Source organism: Chroicocephalus ridibundus, chromosome 2 (genome assembly GCF_963924245.1).
Source record: "Chroicocephalus ridibundus chromosome 2, bChrRid1.1, whole genome shotgun sequence".
NCBI lineage: Eukaryota > Metazoa > Chordata > Aves > Charadriiformes > Laridae > Chroicocephalus > Chroicocephalus ridibundus.
In genome coordinates, this window is record NC_086285.1 from 137,428,185 (window position 1) to 137,451,485 (window position 23,301).

Here is a 23,301-nt window from a genome sequence, read left to right on the forward strand (position 1 = left end):
AGGCAGCTTCTGCTCACCGCTGCCTACAGGGCCTCAGCAGACAGAAAACAGCAGGTGCATTAAGCTCCAAAATAAGATCATAACATGCTGTAAATTAAAATACGCTCAGCTCTCCGCATACAATCAAATAAGGAATGATGCATGGAAAACAACGGGGGTTCACATTCGTCTCCGGATGATCATTCACAGGATGCACAACAATACAATTTCACACACAGAAATCAAAGAATCTCTCTGAAGTGAAAGATCTGCTCTTTCCGGATGTTGTTTTTTTGTGGGTTGTTTTTTTTTTTTTCAGTAAAGATTTCCAATGTGCTGAAACCGTTTATAATAATAATTGGTGAAAAAAAAAAAAAGTCTCTGGGAAATTATTGGCATGAACTTTCAAGGCTCTAAATTAAGGCCAGCCTAATTTTCCAATTAGGCAGCTTGATAGGCAAGATGACATGTGCAGAGTAGAAGGGCAGGCTCTAAACGGCATTTTTATGAACATTTCTCATGCCTGCAGCAGCCTTTCTATACCCAACAGCTGAGGAGTGCACTTTCCCATGCCGTCAGGGGTGAGGAGGTTACGACTCCAGCATTGTGCCCCTTGTTTTTCACACAAGAACCCGGCGCGCCGCAGCTCGCTTGAAAGGGTCCAGCGCCCCGGAGAGGGGCGGAAACCCCCCCCCCTGCCGTGTGTGTGTCCCCCCCCGGCGCACACTGCTGGCTCCCCTGCCTGCCCCCCGGCTCCCTGCCTGCACCCCTGCCTGCCCCGAGCCCACCACTCGCGCGGGCAGCTCGGTTTAACCCTCCATTGAGGCGGACGACTGGCAACGCTAATTGGGGACGAGGATGGGGAGGATGGGGGCTGGGGGGGCAACCTTTTTCAGAGTCGCTGAGTCGGTAAATGAAACTTCAGCTCCCCGGTGATCCAGCGTGTGCAAAGAAGCCGCGGCCCGCGGTGCAAAGGGCACGGCTGAAAGATTTTGACCGACGCTGCTCTTTCACAGCTCGAGCTGTCGGGCAGCCGCCCGCCTTCGCCAGCTCCGGCTCTCGCCTTCCCGCTGCTGGCCCAGCAGAGGGGAACCCCCAGCACTGGGGCAACGATAACACAGCCGTCCTGAGCTTGCTGAAGACCCCGCTGGCCCAAATGCAGCGGTGGTCTTCTGGGAGCAAACAGGAACCCAAATCGGCGTGAGCCTCTCAATCACAGACAGCAAAGTCTGGCCCTCGAGAGACAATGAAATCACACGCCAATGCCTGCTCAGCACTTACGTGATCCTGAGCAAAGCACACCAGGCCAATTTAAATGTCCTTCTCTTCTAGCAATGTCCTTGCTCTTCTAGCAATTCACCAGCTAGACCCACGCTAGCTTGCAACAAGCCAGGGGAGCCCACGCAAGGGCTTTGGGAGGTGGGGAAGGCGGGAGTTAGCAGCGACTAGCAGGAGTGGACATTTAAACATAGGAGTCCACAGACCACCGCCACTCTGAAAAACCCTCCTTGAAGAACAGCTATGCCAGCCGCAAGAAGCTTCTGGCAGCCACATTAACAAAATTGCCCTTTAACTTGGTGTAGCTGATGCCAAACTCTGAGCGTATGGACACCCTCACCAGATTGCACCTGGTGATTTACAGGACACTGACCGACAGGAAATCTAAGTTGTGCTGAACCTATTCTCGGTTTGCCCATACAGGCAGTAGGAATAAAGCAGGAGGAACAATACCTTCAGCAGAAGTGGGAGATGGCAGTAGCCACACGCAGTAGCCACAGCCTCCCTTCCATTGCAGGGAAGACCGCGCTGAACAAACAGCAAACCAGCCGGGAGGACAGGCAGAAGGTACCAATTTCTACCTTTGCCACTTCTGGAGAACCCCAATTCCCTGCAGCCCTTTATCAATTGGATCCCAAAGTGAAGAATGTGCCCACCCAGCTGAGGAGCAGATCATCTCCATGTCAGGGCACATAGAAGCTTTCAAAAACTTAGAGAAAAGAACAGGGTAGCACCAGAAATAAGATGTCAACATATCACAGAATCACAGAATGGTTGAGGTGGGAAGGGACCTCTGGAGGTCATCTGATCCATCCCCCTGCTCAGGCAGGGCCACCTAGAGCTGGTTGCCCAGGACCATGTCCAGACAGCTTTTGAATATCTCCGAGAAGGAAGGATCCGCAGCCTCCCTGGGCAACCTGTGCCAGTGCTTGGTCACCCTCACAGTGAAAATTGTTTCCAGATGATCACAGAGAACCTCCTGTGTTTCAGTTTGTGCTCATTGCCTCTGGTCCTGTCACTGGGCACTGCTGGTGTCCTCCTTCAGGCCCCTTCTGAAGATAGGAGTGAGATTTGCTTTTTTCCAGTCCTCAGGCACCTCTCTTGGTCACCATGACCATTCATGTTCAATGTGATGGCCATATACTCATTTGTGAGGCAGGTCAGGACATACCGTGAACGCTCTTCTCTAGTGTCTCTGTTTGTATATTTTGGTAGTTGGCACATTAGATCATAACCTTCAACTTCAGTTAGTTTCATGTTTTATTTGTATTCAATTTAGTCATTTTGAAGAGAAAATGACAACTCCTCTCCCTGGGAAGAGAAGCATTACGCCCTTAACTCTCTTCTCCATCCTAATGGACTGAGACCATGAAATACCACTTAAGTTCCCGTATGTGTCATGTCTTAAACACAAACCAGGTTTGAGGCTGAGAAGACAAGCAAAGACGGAACCAACCGAGCTGCTGTTATGTGAAGAGAAGGCAGTCAAAGGGGAACTGCCAGCTAACAGAGGTCATTATTTCACATAGTTCTTTGATTTCTCATTAACGTCATGAGAAAAAGAAAAAAATCAAGAAAAAAAAAAACAACACAAAGACCTTTTTCACTACTTTAGATATCAACGTTTTTAAAATAATTTAAATAAATTGCCACTTTCAGAAGTTAACCCAAAGCTGCAGAGTGACTACAGCATCCAAAGGGTTCCTTGGATGGATTAATCCATTTGGGAAGCATCACTCTTGGCTGTACTTGACACCCAGGCTGCTCCAGACGGGCAGCAACGTTAACGAATGGCTGATTGCCTCGTTACAGCTGCCCTGCAGTGAGGGCATCAGCCTGCTTAACCCTGATTGAACACGACACAACCCAGAAGGAAACAAGAACACTTTAAGAGTATTTAAAAACTTACTGATGTTCGCCTAATGCAGTCATATGAGGGATAATATTTATTTTGGGTTACGGCCAGATGACAACGTAATAACCTCATTTGGGCAGTCTAGACCCTTCATATGTGATAAATGCTTCCCCAGAATTCATAATTTACTAAAAGACACATGTAGGGTGCATGCTTGTATCTAGCAGAAACGCTCTCTAGCCAAAACTGAAGATTTGAAAAGCTTTCCCAGCATAAGGGAATAATGCTATCAGAAAAAAAGCTTGAACAACAATTTGCCTGATTTATAAATGTGACAGCATTAAGAAATGAGGAGGAACCCAAATTTTCCAGAATGCCCTAAAGAAAAGTAAAATGTGAAGTATTCTTTTCTTTAGAAACGAGCTCAGTGCCAAAGCTTTGGTGGCAAGATGCTAATTTGCTCTCAATAGGGAAGCCTGATTTTTTCAGCATTTCCCTTTTTCCCCATTTCATCACCTAAAGGCCTGGAATATGCCAGGGCAAACAAGCCCAGGGGGTTTCACCAAGTCTTGTTACAGCACATCAGCCATCAAAAGAACATTTAAGTATTTTCCTTTTTCTTCCAAATCTACCTTATGATAAAACTAATTTGCTTTCCAAGTATGCATAGGGTATTTCAATGTTTTGTTTGCAAAATAGAAGGTAGAATTTTAGAAAAATTTATTAAAGCCTTCATAACAGGAACTGAATAATACAAAAGCCAGAGTATTGCTTCAGCTAAAACCCAAACCAGCTTTGATTCAGTTCTTATGAGAGGTAACTTTGCTCATATGCAAAACCCAACAGCACTACAGACATTCGGGTATAATATTTGGCTGGAGCAAGAAATGGATGTGGGGTAGGGCGAAGTTCATGGGCGCTTCAGTTACAGGCCGAGAAAAAGTCAGTGTCCTAGCAGAACGTGCGTGTGGAAACGTTTCTTGTTTGTGTAGCAGTGAAGATTTGTACAGGCCCAACAGCTACTTGCTACTGAATCGCCCCGCACCTTATTGCCAGCGCCCCCAGCCCAGTGGGGATGGTGGGGCTGCGAGGGCAGCCAGCCCTCTTCCTCCTCCTCCTCCTCCTCCTCCTTCTCCACCTCCTCCTCTCCCTGCTGAGGACGCAGCCCGCGCTGGCCTCTGAGCACCCAGCGTTACATCTCCCAGTGTCAACTTTACTCTATACCGAGCACGAATTACAGCTACGTGAAGTGAATTTGTCACGTTCATCCAGACTTACGTGATAAATTTGTCAGCTAAGAGACGTGGGCGGCACGCAAAGCAGTATCTGATAGAGGAGGATGGAGAATTGAGTAATCTGCTAATGAACTTGGGGTCTGTGCTGTCACCTGAGAGTTTTCAGAGAAAAATAAACCTTAAAACACTTTCAAATATCAAGACTCTTACAGGAAAAAAAACCACCTCTGAAAAACAGACTGTGATCTGCTAGCACCAAGCGTCTTGTCAGTTGCATAATCGAAAAAATGAATTGTGCAAGATTGTCCATGTGATTTTATCAATTATCTTTGCTGATCCGGTCAGTGCTTCAAAGTAAGTCAAAATTACAACATTTAGAAGGAAACGCAGCATGGCATATAGAGAAATTCCTGATTTTGGCAGCCAGATGAACACAGTTGCAGAACTTGGCTTATACCAGCCTCAGGATTGTCAGCAAAATGATGGATTACGCTTACAGCTACAGTCTCGGTATGCTGAATCAGTGGCATTCATTTGGTTAATACCAGTAATACATGTAGTATGCTTAAGTGTTAAGAGTATTCCAGGTGGTGGTGCGGGCTAGGCACTGTGCCGCAGGAGCTGCTGGGGTGGCTTTCCCTTTCCTTTATGCTAGTAGAAACAACTCTCCTTATACATGAAATAAGAATGATCTCCAAACAAGAAGTCAGTTGCATGCACCTGCCCAAGCCAAGGCACATCCAAGGCCGCTCAGGAATCTGAACTACGTGGACGAGGAGACTTCACTGTGCATTGCTGAAGAAGAGCGTGTTGTACGTACCCTTGTGGGCGTTTGGCAGCAGAAAACGCAAAGAGAAGGAGCAAAAAGGCATTGGCCACAAAGAAAGAGGGAACTCCTGGGGACGGGTGGCAACCAGCAGAAAAGTGTCTTGTCTTTGTTATTCTTCTGTCTGGACAGCACTAGAAATACCTGTTTGCATTATCAATTTCTCCTCTGATAAAAGACTGGAGTAAAAGATGAGAACAGTCTTATAGACACAGGGCCGTGCAATTGTGCCACCGTGGTTGTTCAGTAATGAGCAACACTGGTGGTTCCTTACGTTGCATTAGGGACATGTAGTCTACACACATTCTCGGCATATGTAGGTATTACATATATGAAACACAACCCCAACAGCCCACCACAAAGGCATTTCAGAATTCCCTGCTTTAGCATGGTAATTCTGCATTTGGGAGTGGGATAGAATTGAGGCGATGTGTGATGGGCACAGGCTACCCCAAACAGAGTCTCCTCCATGGGCCAACTCTTGCCTGAACAGTTTAGAGGTCCAATAAATAACTGCCTTGAAGGTGACCGAAGACGAGCTGGGAGAATAACCGGTTCTCCCAAAGGCCAGAACAGCTAGTGGCAGCCTAAAGCTGTTGAAGGTTCAACCGCATGATTTGTAAGACTGGGTTGGTTTAGGTGAGCCTGGGGGGTTCCAAATAAAACACTAAGCTGGATTTGACATAGCAACCACTACAGTCTCCAAAAGCCACTTATCTAAAGGTTATCCAGATGAAGATTTGATAAAATCCCTATTTGATACTTTACTGTGAAATAACTCTTAACCTGCCCCCATAACGTTAACACATAGATTTCCTCCCAAATCACTCTTACTTAAGGTTGATCAAGCATGAGTTACATTTAGCAGTCAGGATTTCTCTTTGGTATTTTAAAACCCTTCTGGCTTCTTAAAAAGGGCTTCTTTTCCTGCTCCAGTGCTAAGATAACTCTTTACCTGGAGGCTAATATCCAATGAAATTCCTGTTCAAACTACTCTAAGATCACCGAGATGAATGAGCAAATTAAAGCAACAAAATAAGCTCATATTGCTTGTTTCCTCTCTCTTGCTTGGATCCCTACTGATTTCAGAAACTAAACTTTAGTTTGCAGAACTATAAAAGGATCTGCTAAAACATGCCCATCCCCTTCAGGATGATTATGCATTTTCCACATGACTCCTCCTAGTATTTTGGGCAAATAAATACCTTATATTAAAAATATGCTCCTTGACAGATCATGCATGAGATGTATTTTGGAGACTACCTGTAGCAGCTGACGCCTGCACTACGCCTCCCTTCTCAGTATTCCAAAAGGGCAGAGGTCGGAAAGGAGTTTCCTTTTGTCAAGTTTTTGCAGATCGCAAATGACTGTCCAGAATTCAGACTTGGATATATCGGAATCAAAAGAAATGCTCTCTGATAGCAAATGCTCCAAAAAAGGTATTGGAAACACCACAGAATGATTTTTTGGTTGCACGTTCAAATACCCATTATATATATCTTAAATACACTTACAGAAACCTAAGACCTACACTTGGCCCACGACATTGAAATAGTTTCTTTTCATTTATATGAACAACCAGGGAAAATTTATTAACATGCATTGGAAATGAGAGCTCCAATTAAAGCAAAGAATTATCTCTAGTTCTTCATGCAGATGGAGATAAAAGCACGATGTGTTATAACAGAGATTAAAACCAATCTGCAATAAACACTCTGCACTGCAACTTGGAAATCAGGAACCCTTGACGTTGTTCTGTATGAAACACCATACTGGAAGGAGCACCACGAGAGCAAGCTTTGGACCTCCTCCATGGAACTACAATGTCTTAGACCAACACCCCTTTGGGATGGAAAGACAAACTCTGGAATTCTTTATGCAAGAATATGTAAACATTCAGCTAATATTACTCACAAAAGCTCAGTTAACCTTTCACATTTAAATCTAAAGGCAAAGAGCTAGAAAGATGAGTGAATAAAAATGGAGCAAGAATCAGGTAAGATGTGCTTATTGACTTTTATTGATGACATTATTTACATAAACAAGCAGACAGAAACTTTTCATTTATTTCCTGAGGAAACATTCTGTTTGTATAATTTGCAATAGAGCACAAAGTGCATTTATTTACACAAAATTTACTCCTTTTGCTTTGTTTGCTTGCTTTCTGCAAGCCCTAAAAGCACCGCATCGGCTTCCAGCAATGTTGTATCAGTTGTTGCACCCAAGAACCTAGACGTGAGTTCAAGATCCAGCAGCCTCAGGCGCACTCGGGTTCCTCTCTGATATTTTCTGTGAAGAAAAGGGGAGAGGGGGAAGAAGGTAAGTTTTGTTAAGCGATGGTCTTGCATCTCCTAAGGCTGCAGCCCCATAAAAAAACAACTTGCTGCAATGCAAGTCCAACACTGTTGTAACGCATCAGAACTGCTGGGGCATGCTCTGTACCACCACAGAGCCAACCTCTGTTGATAGAGTCCTGCCCACGGAAGAGCAGACACCACCAGATCCTGCCGAGGGAATGCAGGCTCGAGAGAAAAGCAGTTATTATACAGGAAACTATTCGTGTCTTCCATCAAAATATTTTACTGTATCATCTGCTATCATGCACACAATTATCTGCAGGACAACGTATCATTAAAGGGGAGGACAAGTCATCATTAGATCACTGGTGACATTGCTATTATCAAAAAAGTATAATGCCAGCTAACTATGGTTTATATTTCCAACTCTGGGCCTCAGGCAAGGGAACTTCTCTTACCCCCTCCTCCAAAGAGCTGGTATCATCTGCAAGTTTTTTACCACATATAATTAAAAAGAAACCTCACAACTATTGTAACGAAACATGCCGCCTAAGGGGTCGGGGTTTATTGTTTTATGCTCTTTTTTTTCTTTCTTTTTCCTTTTAAGTCAGAAGATGCCAGCATTCAACATGTTTTAAAAACAGACCCTGTGTCACGGGGGTCTGCCAAATGCCAAATTCGCAAAATTTTTGAAATACTAGCATCTTTTATAATGCACCTGGAGAGCTACCGATCAAAGTCCAGCAATAAATCTGAGAATTATTCTTCTTTTGGAAGTTCAAGCCGTGCCCCTTTTTTCCTAGTCAAAGCATAAAGAGCTGAAGATGCCCCGAGCTTGACCACCTTGAGCAAAAGCAAAAGCAAGTTTGAAACATTCTCCAGTTACAGACTGGAGAAAATGTCACACGGAAATCTGGTTGAAGGCATTCCCACCTTGCTCATTTTCACCTTCAGCCTGGGCAGACAATCTTTACTGTCTGACAACTGTTTGCCAGCATAGAGCAAAACGGAACTGGGTTCCAACTTTCTTCAGCACAACAAAACAAGATCCTTTTGGAAAACAAGCAATGTTTACATTATAAGAAAGGATGCTGGGCTTGCTTTTTTTTTCTTTTTTTTTTTTCATTTTCTGTCAATTCTGTCTAATTTCCTGTGGCTCTTGGTTAACCCCAGGTAGAATGCTTGATTATGTTACAAACTGCAAAGGAAGACCATTTGATTCCTCCACTCCGAACAAGCAGCTTCACTGAGTACTGCAGTGAGCAAGGTTTCTGCCCACCCTCATCTCAATGAACTCTGTGATGATCTGCATGAATCAACACAGTGCAAAAATTGCATGTTTTCTTAAAAACATGAAACTGATGTCCTTCATCTGCCCAAAACGCAAGTAACCACCTACCAAAGACAGAGAACAGCTGATGTTTGGTTGTTACCTGCATAGCTGGAAAAGATCGATTCTGTCTCTTTATAAAAGAAATACTTACATTTCAATTGTTTCAACTTGCAATTCAACAGTTTCACAATTGATGACAGTAATTCATGAAAGCTAACGTGCAACATTTCAGAGGAGCAAGGCAAGGGCAAAACAAAATTAAAAGACAATGCATAAGATCTTAAAAATGGATGGTATTCTCCAGGATTTGTTACGCTTATTTAAAAGACGAAGTTCTCCAAAGAAGTCATGATGTTTTGAGCTAAGAAGGGGTATGAAGGGGAAAGTTCTTCACTCCTTCTAGCAGCCAAAAGTGGAACCTTAAATGAAGACGCCAGCTGACTAACGATTTTAGCCATTTGGGTATATGGGAGAAATCTACAGAAAAGTCTTTAGCATGAACCCAACCTTTCCCTAACTGACAGCCACAGGCTAGATCGGTTGTCTTAGCATACAACCATAAAGTTATCCTGATCCCTAATGCTGTTTTTAGCACAAATTATCAGACTTTTCGGCCTTTACCAATGTGTGTTAGGAGTGGGTGGGGCAGGAGAAAAGAAATTTAAAAAAATGAAAACGGAGAGAGAAATTACTTTTGAGAGAAGGCAAAAGAAGAGGCAGAGAAAGAAAACTGAGGAGCACTAGTCTATGGAAACAGAAAAGAGGGAGCTGACATCCTACAATGAGAAAAAAACGTGGCTTGGGAATATATGAAAGAGAATAAATGGTAAAGCCGGCGATGAGAAGGCACTGAAAACACTGTAGGCAAATAGTGTAGAAATTAAGGAAACAGTACACAGAGTAGAGACAAAGAGGAGGAAAAAGTCTCTGAAAAGTAAAGACTGCATGAAAGTGTTATAGCTTGAGTGACGCTAAACTCAGACCTTGTAAACGACAACATTCTGTGCTGCCTTTAGAAAGATGAAGGATGCATTTTAAATAAAACACAATACTAAAAGTAGTGGTTCTGTGACAAATTTTAAAGACCAGCAATCCCTCCGCCTTTTACTTCTCTCCCTTCTCCTAGAGGAAACACAGCTCACCAGTAACGGAAAGCGGGACGCTATTGCGAAAACTGGCTTCAGGGCCCAACACTTTCCTACAGAAGATCGAACGGAACGAGGTTACATTGAATTGGAAGTCTTCTGCCTACTCAACAGCACAGAGTAGCAGAGATATTAAGTTCCATCTTTGTCGCTGAAATACAAAATATTACTTTCGTGATGCAACAGCTCCTTTTGGGCTGGTTGCTAGAGGACAGTCGTAAGTGTTGTGCAAGTGAATAGATGAAACTATTTTTTCCTAATAAAATTGGTAAAAGTGCCTTTTAGAACCAGGACAGTCAACGAGGAAAATCAGTGAAAGAACTGTACTTCTCATGATTAAGAAATCTAATTTAATAATAAAAGAATAATCTTAAGTGCGACTCCCCCCCATTTTAGCATTACAAAGACTTTGCTCATTGTACAGTTTGCAGAGAACTTTGCTCAAACTTCCAGACGCAATTTAGCATATATTTGTAATACAAAATCCAAGCAATTGTATTTTCGTAAAAAGCACCACAATCTTCAGTGCTGCTTCCATAACTCAAACCAATTCCAGATGCTTTAACCGAACTTAACTCAATTATTAAAGAAGGTTTTCCAGTCACAGCACATCTGTTTACAAAGAGATCCTGAAGAACATCACTTTAAGGAGCTGACACAACTGCCAATTTGTGTGAATATAAACATTTGGGTTTGTGACAGATGTTCCCTACAGCTAAAACTCTTCTAAACGAGACATGGAAAACGTAGAAAAAGTAGAAACATGAACGCAACGTGCAGTGGTGGTCTATCCACCACATTTAAAGCAAATGATAGGCTGCCCTATGCATAGTAAGCATATTCTACCCACAAAGGTATTTATCCTTAAACCAGATAAACTATCCCACGGTTAAAGCAGAAGCTTGAAGCAGGACCCAGAAACAAAGCAGGCATTTTATTATTTTCAGGAACAGCGTCCTAGGAGACACAGGACACCAGCATAAAAGGAAAGAAACCGTCGACTCCATTTTGCAAAAGGACTTGCTTTATTTTTAAGTAACAATGCTGGTATTCAAGATCATCCAATCTCATGACCCTCCGCAGGAACCATTAACCTTCACCCAACCCCCAAGCACAGTGTTTGTCGAGGATGCACGTTGTTCTCCTCCTACCACTTCCTACTGCCAGGTAAGAGTATGAAGTTCACTTTGACGTAGACAAAGGTAGTTTGGTTGCATACGTAACTGAAGGTATAGGAATATTCTACAGAACTTAAAAAAATTATTCTGCAAGTAGAGACAAAGCTTTCTCCATTTCTACAGAATTTATTTACAAAAGCTACCAATATTAACCCTTTGGGAACACCAGTTTTGCATGGAAGGACTCCACCTAACATCAGCTTCAGAGGTGGGAATCCACCGGCTGTTGTTGCTGAGCTGTGAGCCTGTCTCAGGCCAGTGTCAGGAGAGCACCCACTGTCAAGAGAAACCTTCTCTTGAACTTCAGCCAAGGATCAATGAGCTCCAAAAAGCTTTCCTTAGTTTGAATGAGTGCTTGCAGGCTTCTCTCCATCGCTTCTGGAGAGGGCAAAGCAGTGGGTACAGGCACAACTTTCCTCAAACTTCCAGAAGATGACTTTAAGTGAAGTTGGAGGCAACCCAAAGAATTGTTTCAGCGCGCTTTGTAATTTTCGGAGTGTCATGGAAAATAATTTGAAAAGATGCAAGATGAAAATATTTTTTCTTATTTGAACCATAAGTCTGTACAACTGTACATCACCAGTATAATAGAGTACGAGCACAGAGAAAGCAGACAGTACAGCCTTACCAACGCTGCTTAAAAAAACTTTAAAAGCAAATAGAAAAATTAAAGTATATGTTCTCTTATTACATTAAAAGTGTGGCCTTTCATATTCGCACACAAATATCACACTACTGCCTCTTAACTTACATAAAGTAGGTCTTCTCTTTGCTGAACACACATAAATAGCACAGTGGGCACTTCCAAACTTAAGCAACTTGGAAGCTTCCTTCCGACTGACTGTATCCCATTTATTGCAATTTGGTCCCTCTCCTAATTCTTTCACTTTTGCACTGAAGCTTTAAATCTCTCAAAATCTTAACGATAAACTAAAGGAAACAGCCAAAACCCCACAAACTCTTCAGTCAAGACTTTAAACTTGTAATTTTTAAAAAGTAAATAATTTTACTATGTCCCCTTAAAACATATGCATAAACAGCCCCACCCCATCCCCACAAAATATTTTTACATAATAAAATTGGAGGGAGAGGGTATGGAATACTTATTTCAGTTCTTGCTAACTTTCAAGAAAGCTGGGGAGGAAATGTTCTTTTTTTAATTTAAAAGTCATTTCAGGAAAAAGGTTTACAAAGGGAGTTAACTTGGAAAGCAGTGAGCACGTAAAAACAAGGAGGCTATAACTAAAAATGTTTTTTTGATCCTAATTATACCATTTGCTACCAAGAAAATGGGACAGTAGTTTTGCAGGTGTGCAATTTCACATGTAGAGGAAGCATCCCCATTACTTCCCAGCATTAAGAATTTTATTCAAACTCTAAATTATAGGCATAAACATTAAAGCATTTTGTTAAACTATCCAATATTTAAAACTGCATGTGATCACAAATTAGCAAGCAGTCCTTTTTCTATTAAAACTACTCAAGTCATTATTTTAAAATTTAAAGCAACAACCCTTCTATTCTTGGAAACAGTGCTACAAAAATAACAACGTCACTACAGAAACAGTTAAGTCTCACCAGGTCTTGACTGGTATTTCCCACTCATTTTAAAAATGCATTCACAGATACCATTTATTCCATACTACAAAAATACAGGGCTGCTATTTTGAGACAAATGGAGTACTTAGACTTATATTCTCTCTATTTGGTTACTGGTTTTTAGTCTCCATTGCTTCCCACAGCACTCTCAGAGAATGCCATGAGAAGTCTTGACATCCTTCATTTTTGTACCGTGAGAATTTCAAAGGGGTTTTTTTTTCAGATCTGTTATTCACAAGGTTTTGTTTCAGTGCCTTAACAGAGTACAGTACAGAAGAGTTTAAGATTCTTAAGTGTCTCGTTTCCTCTTTTTTTTTTTACGTGGAAGACATCACATTATCAACCCCACAAACAAATACCACAACAAAAAAGGTAAGGAAGTAAATTTGACCATCACTTTTTCTCCAGATTTTTTGTTCATCATTCTCACCGCCACTCGAATCCACTCAAAATCTCCCTGTAGCTCCTCACTAGTGGTACCGAAACCAGAATGCATCCCCAGAGAGCAAGCCCACCTCTAACTAACCCCAGCCACCAGCAAAGCAGTGCAGTTGGGGTGGGAAAAAGCTGTGTCCGGAGCAATTCATCCTGTTTCTCCAAAATATTTTGAAGCACTCACAGATGCTTCCCAAGCCTACACTGGTCTCAACTTTATCAGGAAAGGGAGGCCATACGACCAGCTTACAGAGCTACCCTGGCACAGATGTCTATGATTTTTGTATAGACCACCCTCGGGTGCCCTACAGCCAAGGAGCTCAGCAAGAACATACCACTTCCCAGCAACCCCTCACTCACTGCCAATATATATAAAATTCTTCTTCAGAAGACATATGGACGAGACAGAGATTAGCAGATTGCTTTCAAGTAGAAGGCTGCGTAGTTTTACGCAGTGATCTACATTTTGCTGAAGTGGCTTTTTCCAGCGAGGTGCACATTGCACATCTAGTGACGGGGGGTGGCGGTGATCCTGCTTCCAGCAGCTCGATACAGCAGCCGTAACACCTCCCCCCGGCAGTATGAGCTCCCAGGCAATGCTGGGGCAAAAAGACCAAATCCCAGCTTTGTATGTATGAGCAAGACCGCAGAAAGTGGCAGCAGAAAGCTAGCGTGAATTCTGCACAGAGCAGAACATGGGATGGTAAAGAAGATACTAGGAGAGCGTGTAGTATCCTGCTGCCCACCTTTCTGCAAAGGCTATTAAAGAGAGGACAAAGAACATGCACAAAATGGATAACCATGTAAAGATCTGGATCTGTTAAGTTATTAAAAAGACTGAGCTGTCTATACCTTTACAGAAAGAAAATACTGGTATTAAAAGGCACTTAAATCTATCTGGGAAAAGCATGTACTGGCAGGAAAGTGAAGTCCAACAAATGCAAATGAGAATCGCAATTTTGCCCATAATATTGACGAACCACTAGAAAAAAACTCCAAGCACTGAGACTTTTCAGCCATTGACAGCTTCAACCGAAGGGATGTCAGAACAGATGTGTTAGTTCAGTTCAGGATAACACGCTGAAATGTCATGTCTCCTGATACAGTGAAGTCCTGAGAGATGACCTGAAGGTTCCTTTTGGCTTAAATTTCATTCATCCATTATTTTTTATCACAGCACCCAGTCATTCAAATGAAGGATGGATGCTCAAAATAGGATTTTCAAAGCATCTCTGTTCTCTGCAATCACACACTTCACAAAAAATGCTCCAAGGTTGCTGGTTATACTCCATCAGAAAATGTGATCTTTCTTCTCGTGACTCACCAACCCATTGTCACTTCAGCTGTATTTGTTTCCTACTCAATTTATTTTCCTCTTTCCATGAACTAAGCAGGCAAATATGCTCTCATTTCTTTTGAACATTTACTGTTTGTGACACCTGCTTAATAATTTTTTCAGAATATTTTTGCTCCTTGCGTCAAAACCATCCTTTCACAAGGAAAAAGGCTACATACTCTGTTAAATACAAGCAGAGATCTAGATACTCTGCTAGATAAAAGCAGATAAAAGCCTCTTACATTCTTGGAAGCATTTAGCAGAATGCTGTAAGCCCCTGTGAAACCATCAGCTTAAAGAACAGTCATTGTCACCTTGTGTTTTCAAACAAGAGTGTACAAGTAGAGCTTATGGCAAGCATCCTTAAAACCAGCAGGTGCTTTATGCACCCGAGGAAGTCCAAAGTTAAACCCCGCTTTGCTCTGACTGCTGCTAAAGCAGAAATTTGAAATGAATACCAGAAAGAGTTTGGGGATATTCACTAGATCCTCATGTGAAAAATACCCTGAAGCACGTGAATACAGCCCTGGCCAAACGGAGCTTCCAGAAGCAAGCGCGCACATGAACATCGATGTATATACTGACACTTAGTGAGAAGATAACTACCAAACAAAATAGTAGCACAGTTTTGGGGTCTCCCCATCATTAGGGGATAAAATATTATGCTTATGGAGCTGCGCAGAACCATTACACATTGGTCAAGCCCTGGTACCTTCATTCTGCAGGACCCAAGTTCAGGGACCTTGTCACCCTGCCAGCTATTGAGACGACCAGCAGCCGACCAAGTGTCACAGACGTAGGTGAATGAAACATGGAAGTTTCCATTCCTATAGCTAAAAGCAGGTAAATGCAAAGCCTGACAAGAATTGTTGTATCATTGTCACAGAAAAGCCCCGAGCAAATCACTGTGAAGACACTGTCAAGCTCTGCAAGTACAATGGTATCAGTAATCAATAGCATTTGTTTCTATGACAATGAAAAAATACAGTGAAAGGTGACAAATATTTAACTCTAATTCTGTTCCACTCAGTCGGGACATTTAGACTCCGAGTAGAATTTCTTAGTTGTGAAAAATTGCTAAAAAGTAACACGCTTGCCTTCAATTCAGACAAAAACCAAGTACCCAATATTTACTAGATGGACACAAAAAATCTTGTTGTAATTTTTGCTGCAGTCTCTGCAAGAATCGATTTGCATTCCCTAAAACTTTTGGGACAGGATCGTTCCCTTTTTAGAGTAGGAATCCACAGACTAATCTATATTTCAAAATATATCACATCAAAGATGAATGCTATAACCTTTTCTCTGTGGCATGGTGAGGTAAGCTTTGACAAATGAAACTTGCAATAGGTGGCTCCTGTCATCTAAGAACTTGTATCAGATATAGTTATGTCATCATACAGTAATTTATGCCATGTGCTTTCTCAGTCTATAACGTAAAACATACCCTTTAACTTGAGAGGAAACATCACTCTAAAGGAACCAAATAAAAGAAATCTGAGTCTTTAGTACAAATTGTTATATTTTTTTCTGCTCTTTAAACTATGCAGTAAACTATTTTCATTAAAATATTGCTTTGGAACTTACAAAATGCTAAAATATAAAGATTATTACATACCTAAATATATAAAAAATTTAGCCATTTATACTACAAAACATTAAAAAAACCCCACAGCCCTTCATCCTCACAGCCACCAGAAGCCAGACGAACTGCTTAAAAGATGAAAGAAGATACCTAAGTGAAAGAAAGCAAACTCATGCAAAGGATGCTCTTGCAGATACTCTTCTGTCCATCTTTCTGCAAGTGATGTCTATCTCAGCTCCAGTCCCTTCTCTTTCCCATGCTGGGAACTTGTCTGAGTCAGATACTTTTCATGTACATAGTCCTAAATCCTCGGCCTTCCAAATTTCAAACAGTTGCCACAATACTGTTCTAGTGTTCCTCTTCATACACGTGGTCTCAAATTTTACTCTCCTTTCTGTGCTTACTCTGTTTCCCTAGCACAGCTCCTCCTCTATCTCTCGCTGTCCCCCTGGGATCTGACCAGGTGTTTCCAGGTTTCTTTTTCTACCCCAGGAAAAGCTATTAGACATTTTTTCTTGTCCTCTCTTACTTACTGCCTCCTCACTGATCCTCGTCCCAGCCCATGTGTCCAGCCAACCTCATTCTCTTTTCAGTTTCTTACCCCATCACAGGTTTCTCTTGCACCAGTACCAATTAAGTTCAGTCGTCTTTTTTTTCTTGCAGTGCTTCTCAGTTTTCTCACTCAGCTGATTCCAGTGCCCTTGCACCAGCCATCCTGGCAGGTCTCTTATAAGGGATTAAAAATAGTAGGTTTCCAGAGACGGTTATTATCAAAATTCAAACCAGACTGTTTCTCCCCCTTGCTGTCTGGGAAATGACACTAGCTATGGGAACAATGACAATGCATTTAAAAACCTGCCCAGCCTTGGTGCTCAACCCTCAAGCTTTGTACAGCTTGGAGAAGCTGTCACACAGGAAAAACTTCAGCAAACCAGGATAATTCACGTACTGTCAGCAGGTTTTTGCAGACACGTCTTCTAACCCTGCTCTGATGCTCCCATCTGTGCCAATGGTAAGTACTGCCCATGTCCTTTCTCTGTCTTTAAACTCCATCATAGCTATAAATTGGATTTATTCTTCTCTTGGGAGAGCTGGATGCAGAAGACGGGTGGTGAGACTAGAATGCCTCATCCATTGGCAGTGCGTGCTGGTAACTGTGATAATGTAAGGGCTGGCATACACAGACAGACAGAAAACAGAGTTGCTGAACAGCTGAAGCAGATACCTGAAATCTCAGCTGCACGTGAATCCAACAGGTGAGATGGGAAAGGTGCTAAAGATGGGGGAAGGCTGAACACTAATGCTTTGGGGTCTCAGAGAAAGACTGGGAGAGGACAGTGGGGTCTGGAAGAGATACAGGTTGAGGAATACAATTTTGGAGAACGTGGGTGAGGTCTGTGGAGAATACTGGGTTGGTGAGAGTTGGTGGGCTAGAGCAAAAAGGAGGAAGAAGTGGATGGGGCCATAAGACAAGAGGAGCTGGAGGTACTGTATGGTTCCCCTTTATCAATAACTAAGGCTGAGGGAGGACTGCTGAAAAGTACCAGTCTCTTCCCTGAACCCCCTTATTCCCATGTCTCTCCCCAGCTCTCCTTTTGGCTGTTGGTGCCTACACAAAAGCACTGCCTGTAACATCTGCCCTCGGGCTTCCTCACTCACTCTTACTGTTCTTACTGTTTGGCAAAAGTCAAATCACATTTACCTAACAGTTAGTCTATAAGATGCAGCATACGCAGATTGCTCAGACAACTGCAAGACACTCAGTGAAGAAGTAATCAAAGATTTTAGCTAAAAATTTCTGACAGTATCAACACTATGGTCTGACAAAGCTGAAAGAGGATAAAATGCGATCGTGCAGGGAAAAAGCACCACTGTAACAGCAGATTTTAGACCTAACTATTTCCAGTGCATACAAACCATCTTGAAGCATCACTGAGTGGCAAATCTAAAATATATGCCTGCATCTAAATACCAGAGAACATTACTCAACATTTTATGGCACGTCAAATAATACTTCTTTAAGTTTTAGTTCCTTGCTAGTCTCCATTTAATGTGAACGTCCCAAGAACAATCTCAGCTACTTACGTTATGAATGAACAATACAGACTAATACTGAACAGACTTTTTGATGAAAAAGAGGTCATGGTGCTCCTGTAAAAGGGACATTTTCAGATTTGGTCAGGAACATTTCTTTGTAAGCTAACACTTGCATTATTCATTCAAATGGATTTCACAGTTAATAAAAGCCTATTCAGAAACAACATGAAAATCTTACTGGGGAGTGGCGCCTTAAAAATACAACTGGTTTGACATTGTCAGTTTGATTTTCAAGAACTGGCAAGGAAGAGTGTGAAGCATGGAGAAGGCTCACTTCTCTGCAGAATGCCGTGCACCTGTCTTTGAGAAAACCCAATATTTGATGGTTCCACTTTCTGCTAAAAATAACTAATGCTAAGAGATCTTAACTGGAGTCTGGAGAGGGACAGTTTTTGCAAAGGTGTGTTTCAGATTTTAAAAAAATGTGTTTCACGAAATACATTAAACAGGAAAACGTATAAAGAACATCCATGAATAACAGGGTGGGTCCAGGGAAGGAGTTAACAGTGAGACAGCTCACCTAGCAAACCACCGACCTGACGCACACCACAATGTCAGGAGTGAGCTCCGACTGCTAAGGGTAGCTTTTAGAAATACTGAAGGGAGGCAAAAAGCATACAAAATAGCATGAAACAGAGTATTACCAGACACTATTAAAATATTAGAAATTACAAAGGTTATCCTTATGCTATAAGGCTTGAGGTTAAGGAAATATCGACAATGACTAGGTTAAGGAAATATAGACAATCCCTGAATAAACTATCAAAAGGAACTTAGAAGAACTATCAAAAGGAACTTAGAAGGTCTGTCAGAAAAATTAGTTTTTGAGGCAATAAAGAAGAAATGAACAGTTGGGTACGTATCAAAAGAGACATGCAGGCAGTTGCAGGTTGGAAGCAGACAAAGAGGGATCTCCAGGGAAAGCTCAGAAAAAGAAACCATGGTGCCGGGTACTGCAGAAAAACACGTCCTGGGTTCCTGAAAGCAAAGGCAGCAGAAGGGTAGGAAGTGTTTCCAAAGGAAATTCTTTTCAAGAGACACCGATACAGAAACAGGAGCATGCTCATAGTTTTACAAGGAGGAGTGAAAGAAGAGGGAAAAGCTTAAAGTATGATCTAAGCAATTCAGTGGAACTGGAGAGACAAAGAAGAAATAGACCTATGGACTGAAAAAAGCTTATTTAAGAATAGTGAAAAGTAGGTGTAATTCATGATAGTAGATCCACATCCAGTATGTGGAAAATACCTAGAAATGAACTAGCAACAACTGCCATGACATTGTACCGGGAGAAGAACCAGCTTCCCAATCTACTTGTTTGGCTTATGCATTTTTTTATAACCACTTGATCATCTTCTGGTTGACAGAGAAACACTGCTAAGTTCTCATTAAACATGGTACACAAACACGGACTGAGAAAACACATACCAAATGAGGCCGTGGTTCTTTTTTTTCCAGATGTGGAAAGATGAAAGCTCCACAGAAAATTAAATCATTACATCTTTCTCCACAGTGAGGAAACTAGAGATAGATAAAAAGATCTGGGCAAAAAGGAAGGAACTTCTTCTGTCATTAGAGAAACAAATTGAGAAAGAAAGTAATTAATGGTTATCACAGAGAGTCGGGTAACTTCCTCACCTCCAAATTCTCCCTGCAAGCAGCTTCTTCAAGGAATTTTTCATCTATAAGCTCTTTCTTGAGACATTTTGAAATGGCGCCATACCTCATTTTCTCCATTTTAAACTGTGCAATCTTTCAACTGGATCTGCATGAGCAGATCTTTCACATCAGAACGTATTGATTATGGGGGTACAAAACTACCAATCAAAAGACAAAGTCATGACAAAATCTGTGCGCGTTTCAGGGATGGAAGTGAAAAATAACATGATATGGGCAAAAGGAACTTAATCTAGACCCCAGCTGGCAGACCTGTGTTTCTCTTGCTCGGTACCACCACCAACAGAAGAGCTGGATTCAGAGCTTTAGGTTGACAACATCATCAACTGTGCCCAAAGCAGCACCATGTTCTCCGACAGGCTGTAGCACAACAAACTATTTGAAAGGGCTATTTCCTCTTCTGTACGAAAGCTCAGGCAAACACTTCATGCTATTAGTTTTTAATTTTAAGTTGTTTTCTTAGAACCATTATAAAGAAAACCCTCAACAGATGTCCTAAAAAGGATTTAGAAGGTGGCATGTATCGTATCAGATCATCATACAGTTAAAAAATGCAGAGCTGAAAGTACAACAGCTCTATCTTCACAGTCAGATCACTTTTGTTAGCTCACCAACTACGGCTGGTAAGACTTCTACTCTATGCAGCAGAACTGCTGCCCATGCCTGGGAAAAACCCCGTGACCATCCAAACTATGCCAACCATACCTTGTACGACTGCTTGCCAAGGAGAGAGTGTTATTAGCCAGGCTTGGCTCAAACAATTCACTGCCCACAAAGCTACTTTAATGTACTGTCTCTACTGGGGGAAAAAAACACAGTAATCCAACAATACATTACGATACTTTCCCATCACTGCAGCAATTCCCACCACAGGCAACACTTTGTCTCCAACAAAGAAGCCTCACATTCTGCGCCGGCAAAAAAACCTATCCATACTGTAGGGGTGCCAAGAGGAACATCTGTGTGCTCAGAAGGACACAAAACTGGCTTTTTGTGTGCGTGTGTGTGTGTGTGCGCGCCTGTGTGAAAGAGATGGGGGCGGGGAGCTCACAGACAATAGCTTGTGTGACTGCCTGGTAAGGAAATGCTCTTTCATTCCCTTCCTCCTTCCTTTAATTTATTTTTTAATCTGAACAAGGGAGTCAAACAGCCACAGCAGTTATCGACTCCTTCTCCAAGCCCAGTGAAAAGGGTTAAGTTTCTTCCACATTACTAGTTTTAGCCTGGATTTATTTATTCCAAAAAGGATTTCCTTAGGTGTTAAACACATATATCTACTTTTCAACAAATAATCTGAGGATTCAGGGTCTACATTTCCCTTTAGTACAAATTATTATGACTGTAATGTAGATCTCATTCGTGAAACGCTGAACTACGGATTGTAAAACATCTCCTACAAGATGGATGCTTTCGTGGGCTTTGATTATGAAGAAAATGAAGTTTAAAAAGCAGGGGGAGGGGGGAATCAGACATAAAGAGTACAAATACTGCTGACTTTCTGAACGTTGGGTCAATCACTTGGAGAGCAGCATCAGAGAATGGGAACCAAGAACCTGCACTACCACAAAATTAAAGCTGTAAAGCAATGAAAACCAGCCCGATGGAAGGAAGTGATTATAGAAAGACCCTCTACAGAGAGGGCAAAGACCATTGCTTACCGATGAGTATTTATATTTTGTTTTTATAAGACCTACTTAATCAGCTATTTAAATAATCCAACAATTCTTTACTGATGGACTGAAAAACACTGTTTCTTCTCCACTTTAGAAGGTATTTTCCGGTGGTGAGACTGTCCTGGCCCAGTGACATTTAAATATGTTGAAGATCCTGGCTACATGCAAAAATCAGAAGAAACTATAAGTTCTTTTTCTGGAGTTATGCTTCCTAACACCATGTTCTCCTTTTCTTCCTGCCCTTTCTCCAGCTGCTCCTTCCCAACCTGTGTGGTGCAATCTAATCATCTGACAAGAGACCACTCACTTGGACTGCTTCATGCCTCATCTTTACTACCTCCAAAACTGGGAACAAGCGGCCCAGGAAATCAATTAGCAGCAACTTATCTGTTTCCCCAAATATTTGTAATTCTTTAACCAAGGGTCTGAAATTACATCCCCTTCCTTTGGGGAAAACGGAGCCAGGAGATGTAAATCTGGAACAGAGCTCCGCCTTTCAATCAGCCTCTCAAATACTCACCTTGCCGGGAACGTGCTCGAGCAACACCACAGGCAGGCTTTGACATACACATCGGACAAAGAGTTTGACATTTGCTGCTCTCAGCATGCAATGGTACCTGTGTGCGCCTTCTCCAGAGAGGAGACTCAGTTACAGCAGCTCCTGCAACTCCTGTCCGTGGGGAAAGGGAACAAACCAGCTGCATCATCTCAGAGAGATGTCCATGGCATTTTACTCTGGATTTGGAGACACTGGTCCAGCACTTCCACTTTAGGAGGCTCAGTGCAGAGGGGGCTCAACTCAGGCATGCACAGCTCAGCTCTAGCAGGGCTCCCTGGGTGCGAAAGCAGCCCAAGCACCTTTACTGGGCAGATCTTGACTACCGAACCATGCAGATCTAAACTGCTTCTCTATGGTGCCAGATCTGATATGGCTGCACTAGACACCATCAATTCCTGCACTATCAGGAACTCTGAGGAGCATAGTGAATGTGGCTTTGCAGAAAGCCAGCTAAGGACAAGAAAGGGTTTTCCGCTCATGTTTTGCCCAGACCTTGCCAAATCTAGACTGACTGTACATTTCTGCACTGGGCTCCAATTTCCAGAAGGTCTTATTGACCCAGGTTGAATGCTACTTGAACGGGAAGAGTCAGCTCTAGTTCAGCGTTGCACTTAAGCCAGCGTGTCCTGCTGCAACTCAGGATGCCAAGGGCTACAACACAGCACTGCAAGAAACCAGCCACTGTCTGAAGGGGCCCAAGGTGAGCGGGTACCAACATCTCCTGCTGACAGCATGGCACCACTCGGGTGTCCTTCCTAGTCCATTACGCGACAGCCATGAGATCCCGGCAAATGGAATAAACTGTGTGTCTCCACCTCAATCACCTCGGAAAAGAGGTGATGGCAAAGAATGTAGTTCAAACTAGGACTTATTTAGATAAAACACAACTGAATACTTGAACAAAGTTCGAGCATTTACTTGAGCTTAGTACTCTGTGAAAGAAAAATGTTTCACCTGTTCTATGCATGAATAAAAATTACCAAAGAATAAAAATAATTGTTTGATACAATCCCTGTGCATATACAGAAAATGTATTCTCATTCTCATTTGACAGTCTTGCAGGAAATGAGTTGATTTAAATGCTCATAAAACCACACTAAAAGTGGTTGAAGTCAGTCAAATAAGACACATACAATTTTTAGAGAATTTTCCTTTTTTTCCTCATTGTCACTGCCAAATCCCCAACCCAGTTTGAGAGTGTGACTGTACTAGGTTTT

At 42.2% G+C, this 23,301-nt stretch overlaps 1 protein-coding gene across 1 annotated transcript in view; it reads right to left on the bottom strand.

Annotated features, from left to right (window-relative positions):
• Window positions 1-7,175: 7,175 nt before the first annotated feature.
• TPD52 (tumor protein D52) overlaps window positions 7,176-23,301 on the bottom strand; it is a 129,964-nt gene continuing 113,838 nt past the window's right edge. Inside the window, exon 3 of the mRNA XM_063327101.1 lies at window positions 7,176-7,462. Coding sequence (XP_063183171.1) covers window positions 7,309-7,462 — 154 coding nt within the window. The 3' untranslated portion in view covers window positions 7,176-7,308. The remainder of the gene's footprint in view (window positions 7,463-23,301) is intronic.